The sequence below is a fragment of the Caloenas nicobarica genome, chromosome 13, assembly GCF_036013445.1.
Source record: "Caloenas nicobarica isolate bCalNic1 chromosome 13, bCalNic1.hap1, whole genome shotgun sequence".
NCBI classification, from domain to species: Eukaryota; Metazoa; Chordata; class Aves; order Columbiformes; family Columbidae; genus Caloenas; species Caloenas nicobarica.
In genome coordinates, this window is record NC_088257.1 from 3,739,328 (window position 1) to 3,755,016 (window position 15,689).

The 15,689-nt window shown below is 44.8% G+C and overlaps 1 protein-coding gene across 1 annotated transcript; it reads right to left on the reverse strand.

Annotated features, from left to right (window-relative positions):
• Positions 1–12,341: 12,341 nt before the first annotated feature.
• Positions 12,342–14,510, reverse strand: DRD1 (dopamine receptor D1). Its single transcript, XM_065644237.1, has 2 exons — positions 14,390–14,510; positions 12,342–13,702 (listed from the first exon to the last, which is right to left on the reverse strand). Exon 2 carries the CDS (start codon positions 13,695–13,697, stop codon positions 12,342–12,344), a length of 1,356 nt encoding a protein of 451 aa, XP_065500309.1. The 5' UTR covers positions 13,698–13,702; positions 14,390–14,510.
• Positions 14,511–15,689: the final 1,179 nt, after the last annotated feature.

Consider the following 15,689-nt stretch of genomic DNA (forward strand, 5'->3'; position numbering starts at 1 on the left):
TGGAAAAAAAGTGATAGATTGTGAAGAGCTGAAACAGAAATGCCTCAGAGCTCAAGAGGAGTCACTCCTCTGCGTTTCTCTCCTGAAAACACCTTTCACATTAATCCAGAAAGAGATTGTTTGTCCAGTTTCTTGTAAGCATGTGCCCCCTTTTCTGCATGCTTTTGGGTGCATCGGAAATTAAGTAGCTGCTCATCTGGCACTGTCTCTTTCCTTAAACTCGCCGATTAGAACGTGCTCCCAGGCAGAGCGGGGATTGCCTGAGCGTTCTTTCTAATCTTGTTCCAAACCACGCGGATAGCCAAGTTAACCCACCGCCCTCCGCGCAGACCCCAGCGGCAGAGCTGCCCCCAGCCCCTGCCATGGGGCGCGAGCAAGGGAAGAGTTTCGGTGCGTATTCATGCAGGAAAATAATCTTTCCCAATATTTTTGCTCTTATTATCTTAGTCTTCATGGGGTGGCTGAAAGGAATCACAGATGTCCAATAATCAAAGATGGTTGTTTCCACCTCAGAGAGAGTTCAGCACTGGTGGGGAGGATGTTTGGGATTTTGGGGGGAGTAGTTTTCAGTATTGAATCTTTTCTGCGCAGCTCGGAATTCAGATTTATGAAGCCTGTATATTTAATCTCAAATCTTTTCTACAATTCGGGAGCAGTTCTCAGCATGACCAGGGTGAAAGAAAAAAAATATATATACTGAATGTTTCTCAATTTTAAGTGAAGGTTGGTGTCCATGTCTAGACACACAGCTTTTCCTGCAGTGATAAACATTAGTTTTGATTAGAAAATTGTTCTTTCTGCAGTTCTAGGCTCACAAGGAAGAATTACTACTTGGCCGCTGAGATCTGAGAAAGGTCAGAGGCCAGCCAGTTTAAAGTAATGTTTTTCTGATTTAATTAAAAAATATTATTTGTTGTATTTTTCACTATTCTCCTTGGAAGCAAACGTTGTTTTACTGCAAGGCTCTGCCTGCAGTCATGCATCACATGGGAGTCCAGTGCTGGAGAACAGCACTTATAGCATTAAAAATGCATTCTCTGTGTATCAAACCAAAAAAGCGTACCTCTTGGCAGCATTGGTGGCCTAATTTTGGCCGCAGAATGAATAAAATCAAGGCTTCCACTGAAATTCCAGCATCAGCTCCTGCTGCAGGCAGGGAGATAAGACAGAGAGGGAATTTGGGCAGAAGGCGCTGTGCTCAGGCAGCACTTGCTGAGCATCCCAAGGGCTCCACGGCCAGTTGCAGTGAGTCTGTGGGATTGGATCGGTAACATTTGTCTCCTGAAAGCACCACGTTTTTCAAAGCAAACCCACCCCCAGGCTGCCCCTGCCCACCAGAGCAGCTCTTTCTCTCTCTCCCGAGCAGCCGCGTCAGCGGCAGCAGCGGCGGTCACGGCGAGGACTTCTCGCCCGTGGTGGTTCCTTTGGTAGCACCCACACGGTCAGTCATCACGTATCGGCTGCGTGGGAACGTCTCCATCTACTCGAAACGGAGCATTTGGGATTAGCTGACCCTGCCTCCAGAAACAGCTCATTGAGGGTCTGTTACGGGCGATTTAATGGGGTTTTTTTACAGGATAGGCTGATTTCAAGAAGGGACAGAGGAAGCAGGAGTCATCTGGGGTGCCAGCATGGGGCACATGATGGCTATAATGAAGACGAATCGGGTAGCGCTACAATGATGCCCTCGTTAGCAAACCTAACAGCAGTGTGCCCCGAACCCACAGGCCCAGGACTGCTGTGGTAACAGGAGTGATGGCTCCTTCAAGAATGACAAACAGTAATGACACAAAAGCAGCACTAAAAGCTCCTCATGCGTGTTCCTCCCGTCTCAGCTTCCCACTGAGACAGATGTGACAGATTGGAACAAGATGTCATTACACCCTGCACCTGCTATAACAAACGATAACTGTGTCCTGCCTGACATCCTCAGTATAAGAATGTACCTTCATCGCAGGATGCTGGCTTGAATAACAGCCACAGAAATCTTATTTATGTATGTCTTAGCACTGTGAATATCCCCAGATCATTCTGTGGTGAGTAGGGCTGTGTATTGTGAGGCCTATTAGTTTGTTTATTTTTCTCGTACAGTTTTTCCATGCACTGTGCACACAAGCGACAACCCAGTCCGTGCCTGTGCATCGTTGCAGACTGTAGCTCACATGTGCCTGAGAAATAATAACTTCAAGATTGAGGAACTACTCCGCAGCATTACATGTCATGCTTTTATATTCCTTAAGGAATGAAAATATAAAGGGCATTTTGACTAAACTGTTGAAACAATCACAGTCATGCACAGTTCAGTGCACTTGGATTATGAATACAACTAACCATCTACTTGGTGCTATCAAAAGCGGCAACAAGACGATGCTGAATTTCCCATTCCAGTCAGTTGAGTGAGGAGGGAGAAAACCCAGCAACACACTCAAAATACACAATCAATGAGACATTCAGCCCAAGGAAAGGAAACCCTCACTCCAGAAGCCAGAAACAGCTTCTCGGAAAGCAAGGTCCTCCTTCCCAAGGTTGCCCTCCACCTCGGCTTCAGTGTGTCCTGGTTTGTCCGTGGCACCTCTGGGGCACCGTTTTGGAGCACCTGGAGCAGACCTTAACGAGCCGACTGGTGCCTTTGTTATCCACAGGTGCTAATAGTTTTAAAATATTACATAAAGCACACAGGAAAGCAGTGTTCAGGAATGAGGATTGATTTTGTGTCAGCTGCGAGGAAGGGTAAGCTGTGAAATAAAATAGCACAGAAATCCTTCCATTTTGAGGAAAAGTGCATTTTCTCCTCGGTCATCCCACCCCACACATCCCTCTCTGCAGCAGTTCAGCTGCACGATAAACCCCAGAGGCTTTTCCTGGTGACTCTTTCCCACATTTAATTCTTAGCACAGGCAACAAATGGGGACTGGAAAGGAATCACCAGTCATTTTGAAAAAGAAAGTGACTGAAATATCGAACGCTCCATTGATTGCAGCCTGTGGGATGTAAAGTGTTTCTTTTATTGTGTTGGTTTTGGGGTGGAAATGCACGTGTTCTGCGGAGCGGACCCCAGCGCGGTCGCTGGGTGAGAGCCTGGTCTATCTCTTTGCTCACACCGCGCCAGCTCGGCACAGTTTCGATGTGGTTGCCCTGGTTTACATCCCTGTCAAGGGGGTGGGAATCCAGCCCTTCACTCATGGGGGTTTTTTTCCTGGGTGTCAGGCTTGATAACTATATATTCTGTTTGCTTTTATTGTGCTTTTATTGTGTTACTTAAATTACATGTTGGAGATAAATGTGTTCATGTGTTAGAGCTGAGGAAATACTGCAAAATAAAATAAATCACTGTTTAGCCTGGAGAAACAGAGGCTGAGGGGAGACCTTCTCGCTGTCTACAACTGCCTGAGAGGAGGTTGGAGCATGGAGGGGGTTGGTCTCTTCTCCCAAGTAGCAAGTGATAGGACAAGGGGAAATGGCCTCAAGTTGCGCCAGGGAAGGTTTACATTGAATATCAGGAAAAAATTCTTCATGCAAAGGGTTGCCAGGCATTGGAACAGGCTGCCCAGGGACGTGGTGGAGTCACCATCCCTGGAGGGGTTTAAAAGGCGTTTAGACGAGGTTCTTAGGGACATGGTTTAGTGCTGGAGTTCGGTTACGTTATGGTTGGACTCAATGATCCTGAGGGTCTCTTCCGACTGAAATGATTCTATGATTCTATAATTCTTTGAAAATGGGGTTTGAGCTGGGAAGGGCAGATGCTTGTACTGGAGGAGCATTATTTCAGGGGTTACTACATTGTCACCGATAGAAGTGTATGAGCTCGTCCATTTTTTTAGCCTTTTTTTGAGAATATCTCAGTCAATACACTGGCTGGGGCTTTACCCATCCCACTTCAGAATGTGCATCACTCTTCTCGGAGCTGTGAGTGGGGAGAACATGAATAAAGCACGGGGAAGGGAGAAGAAGGAATTTGCTCTGCTGACAGGCAGTGACACGGACACAGAGGGCAGGAATTCATGCGCTACAGCCCGGGTACAAATTGCCACTTTAGAGGGGTGAAAGTCCCTCTAAGTCCTGGCCAGGACTCCATCCTCTGGGAGTCTGTTGAAACTCCCAGCAAAAAGCCAATTAATGGCACTTATTATGATGGAGGTTATCTTTAGATAACGATTGAATTAATTTTTAAATATGATCGATATTGCACAACAAGGGGGACTAAGTAGCACAAGTGGAATTGCTAAATGTCTAAATGCTTATATTATTTGCTGGAAAATGCTTTTACTAGTGCTACATGCTATCACAAAGCTACCTATCGCTATATTTTATCCTCTCCAGCAAGAAAGAAATATGACTGGAAGTTTCTGCGTTAAACCGTTCTCATTAGAAATTGTCCTCTTATTTTGAAGAATGCTATACCTGAATAAAATGCATTGAAAATGTTCTAATTTGTAAGGATTGTAATGATATTTAATTAAAGGGTTTCTGGAATGTTAAGTATTACAATGTTAAAGTCTTTCTCACTTAGAAAATACTGGTGTTCTTGAAGCCATAATTCTTGCTTTTGAGAAAACTAATTCAAATTGCTTGCAAATACATCAGGAAAAACATGAAAATGGATTAGTTTTAGCACCTACAAAACAGATAACAACTTGAAAAGCTCAAAAATAATTTGCCACAGTTCAAAAGCAGCCATTTCCAGGCGTCTCCTGTCGCTGCTGTCCCACATCCCAAGGGACGTGGTGGGACCCAGGGTTTCAGTGGGTGTCAGCGGCCGGAGGAGCCGCTGGAGCAGAGTCTGTTCAGCTGAGAACATGAATGATGTCAAAGAACAGCTAAGAGAACAAAATCGGATGGTACAATTCGCAACTTTGAAATCATTATGGAAATAGTTACAAAAGCCTTAGAAAACTAGAAAGATTAAAACTACATAACAGCATCCTTAAGTCTTTTTTTTTTTTTTTTTTTTTTTTATTTAAAACACCTTTTACTGAGCAATTTCAAAGCGTATGTTTTTACAGTTTCCTGAACATCTCCTCTCTCGGGCACACGTGCACTCCCAAGCCGGCAGAGCACAATTAACTCTAATTAGCAGCTCCCCACCCGCAGCCCCTGCCTGTCCCAGCCCCTGCCCAGCGCGTTGCTGGTGAAACGGGTGCTGGAGCCCAAGGTCACAGGCAGGGGATGGTTGGCATTAAAGATCTATCAGTCCTGACAGGTTTGTCCTTTTAATGCCGGCAATACAGCCCTGGTGCATCTTCTGCTGTCTGCTCCTGTAGCGAATAAATATATTAATTCAAGCTCACCTCTCATCACATCTATACAGTCCATGAATCTACTAATTGAGAACAAGGTATGTTGTATATGTTGTGCATATGAAAGTGAAATTATTGGTACTGACACAGAATGGCATCGAAATGATTAGGAAAAGCAGCACTATCAGGAAGTCCTTCACTAACAGAGAAATGGAATAAAATAAACTGAGGAAAATATCTGAGTGTCTGAATCCATAATTGTCTCTCTCTCTGAAATTAAGAGAAACTTCACAATGGTAGTTTAGTTCAGTGACTTCTCTGCTCACACCAGTGGAAAGAGAATCTGGGAAATAAATATTTCTCTCATTCTGTGTCTTCTTTCAAGATTTCCAAATGTCTCTTTGTCTTAGGAAAATGTGAAATTAATAGGAATTTAATGATCTGAAAATCAAGGGATGGGAGCTGGATAAAGTTTTCAACAGTCTAATTAGTACAAGTCATCTTAAACAACTTCATTTTATTTTCAGTATTTAACTTCTTTGCCAGTATTTCAAACAAGAGATCTGAGTTTAAAAAATCTAACATCGCAAACTGAAAAATTAAGTAAATTTAAAATTAAATAAATTAATTTTGAAAATCTAAAAATATCCTCTAATGATATTTTCAAACAACTCCATTTCTATATTTTTTGTTATTTGAAATATGCCGCAAAGTGTTTTAGTTCTGTTGGGTGGGAACTATTCAAACAGGAAAAAAATTCCAACTGATTTAAAAGGGAGCTACTGACATAACAAATATAGAAGATCCAAGAAAAACAAACGCATGAGTTATTTGGAGCAAAGCAAAGGCTAAGTTAGCTGTACAAATCCCCGAGTACAGACAGTATTACAAATTTCATTTCTTTTTGAGTCAAATCATTGCCCAAAGCCAGACGGAGACCGGCTGGCACTGGGGCACATCAGCTGTCGCCCAGGCTGGCCCCAAAGCCACGTCCCCACAGAGACGTCCCCAGGGTGACGCAGGGACCGGGAGGGGTTTCGGTCCTTGGGTCTGGCCAGGGCAGGGCTGGACAGGAGCTCGTCCTTCATCCCGAGCTCTTCCTTCATCCATCTCCTCGGGCTGCCAGGGATGGCCGTGGGGGAGCAGGGGCACCGGGTTTCCCCAGTGCCACCATCCCCAGGCTGGCCCCCTCCCGCCAGCCCCAGAGCCCCTTTGCCACTTGCTCTTTTATGCCTCTTTTACACCAAATCATCCATCTCACCAGCGTGAAGATGAACAAGGCCCAGGGTATCCCTTTGATCCCCGCGTTGCCTTCCTGGTGAAACCACCCTCAGCCAGAGGGACAGGAACCGAAGCAATGCTGGTGATGCCCATCAAGTTATTTCAGTGCAGAACCCGGAGCCCAGGTCTGTTGTTGCTGCTCCCAGGGACCGGTATCAGGCTTTGCACCGTCCTGCCAGCACCATCCGTCACCGCTGCCCACGTCGACACCGAGGAAGCTCCTTCACCGAAGAACCGATGGGAATGTGCCTCCTGGAAAGGGGAAGGAACAGTCCAACAGGAGCGAAAGGGAAACGCAATCAAAAGAGAAAAGCAATGGCCAGTAGCACAGCAGGGCCAGCAGCCTTCTCCTGTGTCTTTGCCTAGAGTTTTTTCCCAGAAATATAAAGAAAAAAGGCATGGCAGAAAATTGCCATTTTGTTCTGACCGTGACTGTAGAGACAGTAAAGACTGTAAAGACAATCAGCGTAAAAATAACCATCGTATGCTCAATTTACACACTCAGCCTCAAAACTACATTTGTAGAAACGCGCTGCCAGTGACATTTTGGAAAGAGCTATGCCGGGCTGGGGGGACAGCGGGGCCGGCAGCACCGGGCTCTGCAGACCCGTCTGGGAAGGCTGGTGTTCACAAACGCATCCCCAGCTTTGGGACCCAGAGTGAGCACGGAGCAGCACCGTGCAACCCCAGCAGCTGCCCATGGGGTCCCGCTCACAAGGAGGGGATCGACACCGACCTGATCCGAGGCTCATGGTGGGAGCCCAGCGCTCCTTTCAGCCATCTCTGCTGCAATAGAACGGTGCAAGAACATCTTACCTTATATGTGTTGCAGTCTTCTAGAAGTTAAGAAACAGATACCCTGTTTCCCCGAAAATAAGACCTATCCCAAAAATAAGCCCTGGCATGGTTTTTCAGGATTTTTGAGGATGCTCGAAATATAAGCCCTACTCCAAAAATAAGTCCTAGTTACAGTTCATGAAAAAAAGTAAATTTAAATAGTGTCCAGGCAGCAGTACATGTAAAAAAGTAAGCGTCTTTTGGAGCAAAGTTATACAAGACCTGTCTTTTTTTCGGGTAAACAAGGTACCATTATTTTCCTTATTCTTTAAGTTACATTTAATGTGTGGCCACATAAGTGGTATCACTGGGAATATATTCTACTATTGTTATATCAAAAAATATATATTTACTGGAATAATATGTCTGTCAAGATAGTAATCAAAGCAGTTGTTTGATATTTCAATAAGATTTGGGTGCTTCTGAAAACTACTGGTTAAAAAAATCCATGTCTGGCTCCCAAAAACTGTGTTATTAAAACTGTACATCAGCAAAGGCATTTACTCTTTCATCCTCTATCTTTTGTAAGCTTTGTTAAGTCAGAAAGCCAAATCAGCATGAAATGCTTGCTAAGGGAAGGGAGAAATGTATTCAGATTTAATCTAGTGATTATGGTTCGTTCGTTGCAAACAGCTCCTTCATCAAGACCATCAGGTGAATTATTAACCTCTTCCATCCACAACTAGAAAAAATACCTCCAGTCACGAGGAAGCAATGTCAAAAAACAACAACGAAAAAGGTTACACGGGTTATTTGCAGGCACGTCGGAAAGGCACACAGCAAAGCTCGCTCTGCAGCAGAAAACACTGCTTATGGGGACAAAAAAGCGCCTGATGCCCCATGGGGCTGACGGGGTGGCAGTTCTGGTGGGAGCAGAGACATCCTGGTGCCCTGGCACTTGTGCCTCTGTGCGGCAACGCGTGGTGAGAAAAACATTCCCGCGGAAGTGTTGCACCGGAGCGGCTGTTATCTCCGACGTGACGTTATTGCAAATGAACTGCTGCTGCTCTCAGCCTCCGGAGCAGCAGCGATGCTGCTGCCGCCCGCTAACACAGAGCAATACGTGCTCCACGCAGGTTACTCGCAGGGTTACTACAGCCAAACCTCACCGGTTAACTCCCGGCTATCAGTGTGGGTCTGGCACAGCTCCAGCCCCTGGGGTGCACCCTGACATTGGTGTGACCAGTGGTATCAGCAGGCAACTGGTCTCAAGTAGCTGTGAGCAGACGCAGAACAGGTAATACAGCTTCTGAGTAATTAATTTGTCACATAAATAGAGTAGCAGTTAGCAGGTACACGCTGATGTCCCTTCTAGGCACCCCTGACTGGTGTCCAGGCTCTGCAACAGGTAAGAGAGACATTTCTGGGTGCAGGATGTGGGAAGGGGACTTGTGGCTGTGCTGGGGGGGTGGGATTTTAATTTGGACTTACTCGCAAGCCAAACAGGGCTGGCAGCAGTGGGAGGAAAGGCAGAGAGGACAGGGCTAAAAAAAAAAAAAACAACAAAAAAACCCCACATTGAGGACGCTGGAAAATGAAGGAGTAAATGAGGTGTGCCGGTAAACGAGAACTAAGTCAAAGTAATGGTGGTCTAAATGGTATATAAGGAAAAGGAGGCAGAAGCAAAAGTTAGTTTAAATGGAGTGAGAGAGAAAACAATAAAAGAAAGTCCTCAAAGGGTCTCCCCTGCCCTGCCTTGTTGCACCAAAGGGCAGCACCCAGCAGCAATAGCAGCATTTGCCCGTTTCAGCATTGCTGAAACTCGGGTCCACCCGCAAGGAGGGAGCTCCTGGGTGGCTCCCGGTCACACTAGAGCAGCTATTTGTTTCGGGATACAAATCGTCACTACACAAACTAGTATAAAAACAGCACCTAGTTTTACATTATCTCCTTAAGCATATTTTGTATTTTGCTATTTTATCCTATTATATCAGACTGCTGTGAGTTTTGAGAATAAAAACTCTTGAAGGCACATGTATTTGAGTAAGCAATCACAGAACTTCATTTTTGGCCCGGGTACTTTTTAAGAAGTACATTCCTCAAAGGTACAGGGAAAAAAAAAAAAAAAGAAAAGAAAAAAAAAAAGATTGGGTATCAGCACCATGCAAGGAAATTCTATGCAAGGAGCAAAGGCAGCCGTGACTCCCCACCCGCCACCAGACTCGCTGCACTTTACAGCCCAGGGGAAGCTGGAACTAAAGGAAGGGGAATCACATCACAGAATCACAGAATAGCAAGTTGGAAGGGACCACAGGACCATCTGGTCCAACCTTTCTTGGCAAAAGCACGATCCAGACTTGACAGCCCAGCGCCCTGTCCAGCCAAATCTTAAAACTTTCCGATGTTGGGGCATCCACCGCTTCCCCGAGGAGATTATCCCAATGGCTGATTGCTCTCACGTTCTCATTGTGAACATTTCCCTCTTACATCCAAAGGGAATGTCCCCAGGAGTAACCTGTACCCATTGCCCCCATCAATTCCATGTCACTCCTTGAAACCTGGACACGGCCGCAGCTCATGCACCTGCCCAGGTGGATGGGTCACACTGGCAACGCTTGAGGCAGAAGAGACCACGTTTCTTTGTGTCTTCATTTCAAATGAACCTGCTGACAGAGGCAAAAGCAAAGTAGAGGTTCTGCCAGGAACAGGGGGGCACTGCTGTACCCACCACCGCCTCCCTGCTGACACAATTCATTTTGTTCCAAAAAACAGACACTAAAAGTGGGGCTGTATCAGGCTTTGAAAAGTACTGCACAGCCTGGGGGGAAAAAAAGGAAAAAGAGGGAAAAAAAGCAACAATAAAAGCATGCTATAAACCAAGTTCACTATTCTGTTACAGCAAGGCAGAAAAAAAGAAAAATTGAAATAAGAGTCACCAGTAGGTCAAGCTTTACACAGTGTAACTAGTCACATTATAGCAGAACATGGTTGTTTCCAAACTGCGTTTACTGCTTTCTAATCCTAGTTTAAGAGCAAGGGCTGAAAGGTCTTTCAGTAGAGAGGACTTTCTCCTGCTTCTAATAAAAATTCCCATCTGCCTCCCGGGTGTGATACCAAATAAGGGCAAATGGAGAAAGAGGAACAGTCCTTGCCTTTCACACAATCAATGCGACTGCCAAAACCCAGCATGTATTTAATAAATGCGATGTAGATAGTTTTATTTGACCTTCTGTTCACAAAATAATTTTATTATATGTATGAAAGCAGCATACAGGCAATAAAATTATGAAAACATTCACAATATATAAATACACAGACCTGATGCAGGATGTATATAGTTCATTAGACTTTAATATTTTTTTTCCTCTCAGTTCTCTTTTCCAGACAACACTTTTTTTTTTTTTTTTGATATATGTTATGAAAAAGTTGTTCCAAAGGGTATGTTCTCCCATTCAGAAAACAAATAGCTTTCTTTGAATGCTGCTGAATATTGACACCCAATGTTCCCGTTGCTAATGTTCACTCAATGCTTTTGGCATTACAAAGGGAAAGCAGCAAGGGAAGGACAACGGAAAAGTAGCAGGTTTTTGAATTAAACATTGGCAACTTTTTTGGAGCTCACAGGACATTTTTGAGGGGGAGGTTGCAGTTCCATCCGTATTTAGAAATGTCTTAATCCAAAATGGTAATGAGGCACTATTCCTGATTGAACGGACTATTGACATGGTAATTACTAAAATGTAACGTCCTCCCGGTTTCCAAAGGAAAGCACGAGGTACCTCACTTTTTAATTCTGACCGTGATACAGAAGCAGACAGACGCATGATCCTGGTGGTACTGCAATAATACAGATGATAACGAGTTTTGGCATGTTTACTACCATTATAACCAATTGTGTTTGTTCAGAAAAGATATCCAAGACTTGAAATAAGAAAAGTCTGAGAAAGCTGTTTATCTTACATAAATACAAAATGTTATATACTAAGAATTGTTATCTAAGCAGCTCTTCTTCTCAAATTCCATTCTTCTTAAGGTTGTAGTCATTTTTAAGGTATTTACAGATCCACAAACTTGACATTCTAGCAAAGTCTTTGTAACATGAAACTTTTTAAAAAATAAATAGCAGCAATTTATTTTATTTCTATAAGGGAAGAGAATTCATAACTCAGTCAACGCTGGTCCTATCTTTTGAAAGAAATCTCACTTAAAACAAAACAAAACAAAACAAAGCCCACAAGTAAACGAACTCCACACAGAATCGGTTTTGTCGATTCCTTCGTTTCTTGCTGAGCTTCTTAACATTCCTTCATTCCCCTCACAGGCTCTCCAGACTATCAGAGCTTATAATAAAGTGCTGACTGGTTGACTGGCCAAAACGCAGTTATGACACTCCAAAAATATCCCATTGTTTAGACGTCTTAAATAACATAAATAAAGCTAGATCTGTTATAACATATGAAAAATATCAATTTAAAACAATAAATAAATAAAACCAGTATCAACATATTACCTCCCGAAGCTTTAAAAATAACCATTCTCATTATAAGGCTCAATTATTTGTCAGAAATAATTTTAAGAAGGCATCTACTTACCTTTACAATCCCTCAGTCTTTAACTAGGACCTGTTAACACCCACTATCACAAGACACAGCAATCTTTTAACTTCTAGTAAACATTAGTCTTTAAATATTTAACATTTATCTTTTGCCTCATTTCAAGCTAGAAATTGGTTTCTCTGTGTAGAGAAGCACTATTTTCTTTGTCATTGCACTGCATCTATATTTGTGTATTTTCCTTAATATGAACAGTACAGTTTAATATCCTTTTTTAACCAATTTTCCATATCTTTTCCTGTTTATTGTTTTAAATGTTAAATTTACTTTGAATGCCAGGAAAATTAATTCTGGGCTTGGTGTAAATGTGTAGTTTCTTACCAAAAAAATCCTGTCTCTCTCTCTTTTTTTTTTTTTTTTTTTTTTTTTTTTTTTTTTTTTTTAAGATTATTACAATAAACACTACTAGGTCTTGCTGGGTAAACCTTACTGTTCAGGTTTTATGCTGCCCATTTTGTGTAATGGGATTGATCTTTTCCAAAGAAACATCAGCTTCATAATCCAAGATACTCGACAGTGCTGGAGACATTTTCTCCAAGGTTTTAGATAGTTCACCCTCTTCTTCCTTTTTGAGAGGTTCTTCTTCCGGACACATAATGGCATGTGGAATCAGATAAACCAGATTAGACTCTTTGGGGCTGGAGCCTTTGGGCTCGTGTTGACTTGAAAAAACAACAGCTCCATTATTGTTAATACTAACAGTCTCTATAGCGTTGCTGGACACAGGGCAGAGCCTGTAGCATCCTAGCAGGGTTGAAAACGCCTTCCGGAAATCAGCATTGAAGGCATAAATTATGGGATTGAGGGAAGAATTGGCCCATCCAAACCAAACAAAAACGTCGAAGGTGGTGGAATTAATGCAGAAAGCTTCTGCTCCCTTGGATGGTTGGGCGGGCTCACAAAAGGGAATCATGCAGTTCAATACAAAAAACGGCAACCAGCAGCACACGAACACCCCCATGATCACCGACAAAGTCTTTAAAACCTTCGTTTCCCTCTTGAAGGACATTTTGAAGTTGCTCTCTGGTTGCTGGCAGTCCATACTGCTTCTGTTGCCGGTCGTGTTCTGGCAGTTCTTGGCATGCACTGCTGCTCTCTCCAAGGCTGAGATGCGGCGTATTTGCTTCTGAGCAATCCGGTATATCCTTGTATAAGTTACTATCATGATGGCCACGGGTATATAGAAGCTAATTAGTGAAGAGGAGATGGCATACATCCTGTTTAGGCTAGAATCACAGTTGTCCATGCTTATACCTTGTAAGCTGGCATTTAGGTCCAAAAAGCTTGTGGTTGTAGCCTTGTGCCAGTTCAGCTGCACAGGGATGAAGGAAATCAACACAGACAAAGTCCACGCCACGCTGATCATGATGAAGGCTGCCTTGGGGGTCATTTTCCTTTCATACCTAAATGGGCTGGAGATGGCCCAGTATCTGTCCACACTAATGACACAGAGATTTAGAATGGATGCTGTTGAGCACATAATATCAAAGGCCACCCAGATGTTGCAAAATGAACCAAAAGGCCAGAAACCAGCAATCTCAGCCACAGCTTTCCACGGCATGACCAGAACTGCCACTAAGAGATCGGATACAGCCAAGGAGATGACGAAGAAGTTGGTCACCTTGGACCTGAGGTGGCGAAACCTAATGACAGCTGCACAGACCAGCGTGTTTCCCAGCAGCGTGGAGAGGATCAGCAGCGAGAGGAAGCAGCCCGTAAGGATCCGAAAGGAAGAGTCCCTTTCCACCAGCAACCCTTCCCCATCCATAGTGGTGTCGTTCCAAGTCATAGTTTCTCCTGAGGGAAAATCATATCATGATTTTCATGACGACATAAGCTCCTTTCCTTGCAGAGATCAGAGACATTAGACATCCATTAATTCCTCACCACCAAACAGACCAAAGGTCCTTTCTTATGGTCCTTTCACCCCCAAATGGACTTCACCCACTTTGAATCATTCTGCACACTGAAAGCTCTATAAGCAGGAACTGAAAATGCGCAAATACAGTCCACTCTACAGACTGTTTTTTAAGCAATCCCTTCAGAAACACACTGCACCACCCCAGCATGAAATAACCTAATTCAGACAGCTCACCTGCAAGTGTTCTGCTGCCGTCCTCTGCAAATATACCCCACAGACAGGAAAGGCAATCACTTTTCCATGCTTGCATATATTCCCACTTAAATAGGCTATTGATCGAGTGTTTCCAGTGTCCATTGCACTAGCTCTTTGTATTTACTGGAGCATACCATACGAGGTGCTTTTTCTCTAGTTTCCTAAAGGTCTCACTGACAAAACACTCCATCCTTCCTCCCCAGTACACTCCTGTTACAAAATGCCACAGTTCTCTGTTTCTGGGCAGCATCAGAAAGCACTTAGTTTCAAATTGGTTTACACTTCCAAGACAAAGAAAATAAATATACAGTAAGTGTGTTTTAAAGGTAGCTCATGTTATTTAGTTTTATTTAAACGAGAAATGCCGGCTCCTACCTTTCACCTCTGATTCTCTGTTCTCTCTGGGATGCAGAGCTGTCTCTCCTCTTTTAGTTTTGGAATTGCATAGCAAATCTTATATACAAAATCAACACAGAAACACTGCATTGCATCGGGTGAGTGTGTGGTTTCTTTTTTCCCTGAAAGTGCAAATCGGCTGGGGAGAAGTAAAAATAGGAGCTGGCAGAGTTCGACCATCAGGAGTTAGTTTTCAAGGGAGCAGCAGGTCTGTGCTATCGGACCGTGCGTGACGGACCCAGCCAGCGAGCGCTCAGCTACCTCCATCCCACGGCCCCTGCTGATCACTCCGCAAACTCTGTTGGCCGCATCTGTCCCAGGGGCACTTTGTACATCCCGTCGAAGCAGCACATCAGGGCAAATCATCCCAGGCAAAAGGCACGGTATTTCCAACACTGGCAAGAGCCAAGTACCATTTCTTTCTTCTGTCGTTCCCTGGAAGGAGAAAGAAGGGCGAGAGGAGAAGAAGGACCTGAGTGACCTCCCCTCGGCCGCAACGCGGGTGCGACACCAGCGGTACCCACAGCCCGTTCCTCTTCCAGTGGGGACAGTCGCTTCAACTGTCCACTGTCGGGTTGTAGCTTTCCATAACTACTCTGGCATAATCCCACCACCTGCTTAGCAGGGCTGCGCTCCGGGCATTGGGTCCAGCTGTTAATATGCTTTTTCCGTCTCAGAAAAGCGGGAGCGGAGGTAGCTCCTCATGCTCTCCCGCAGCCTGCCCCGGGCCGTGCATCTCTGGTGCCGGGGTGTCCCGGCGGCAAAGCCTTTCTTCTGCCCGGGGCAGGGCTCGGCAGCATCCTCCGTCCTTCCAGGAAAGGTCTGTCTGCCTGGCGTCTCCTCCCTAAAGGATTAAGACGAGGGAAAGACAGTTATGGAGGCACGCAGCGGGCAAAATGCGAGCCCCCTTCGCCTCCTCTAACATCTTCGGCTGGACGCAGCTTCTTCTGGGCAGCCTTTCCCCGGTTTTTCTGCTTTCCTGGGGAAAAACTTCTCAGGCAGCCAGAGAAGAAGGCAAAGCCGGGTTCCTGGAGCCGCTGTCCTGGAGTTTAGGCGCAGCCGGGCTTACTTTGCCCCGTCTGAGCTCCGCCGAGCTCCGGGGCGCTGCGTGATGCCTCGGCGCTACGAGCCAGCTGAGTTCAACTCATTGATGCGGAAAGTAAGTACCGGCACTAACTCGGGGCTGGGCGATGCCCAGGAGGCGGGCTGCGGGCAGAGGCAGCCGCGGCTCCCCCGACCCCCGGGGGAGCAGCGTTACCCCAGGGCACG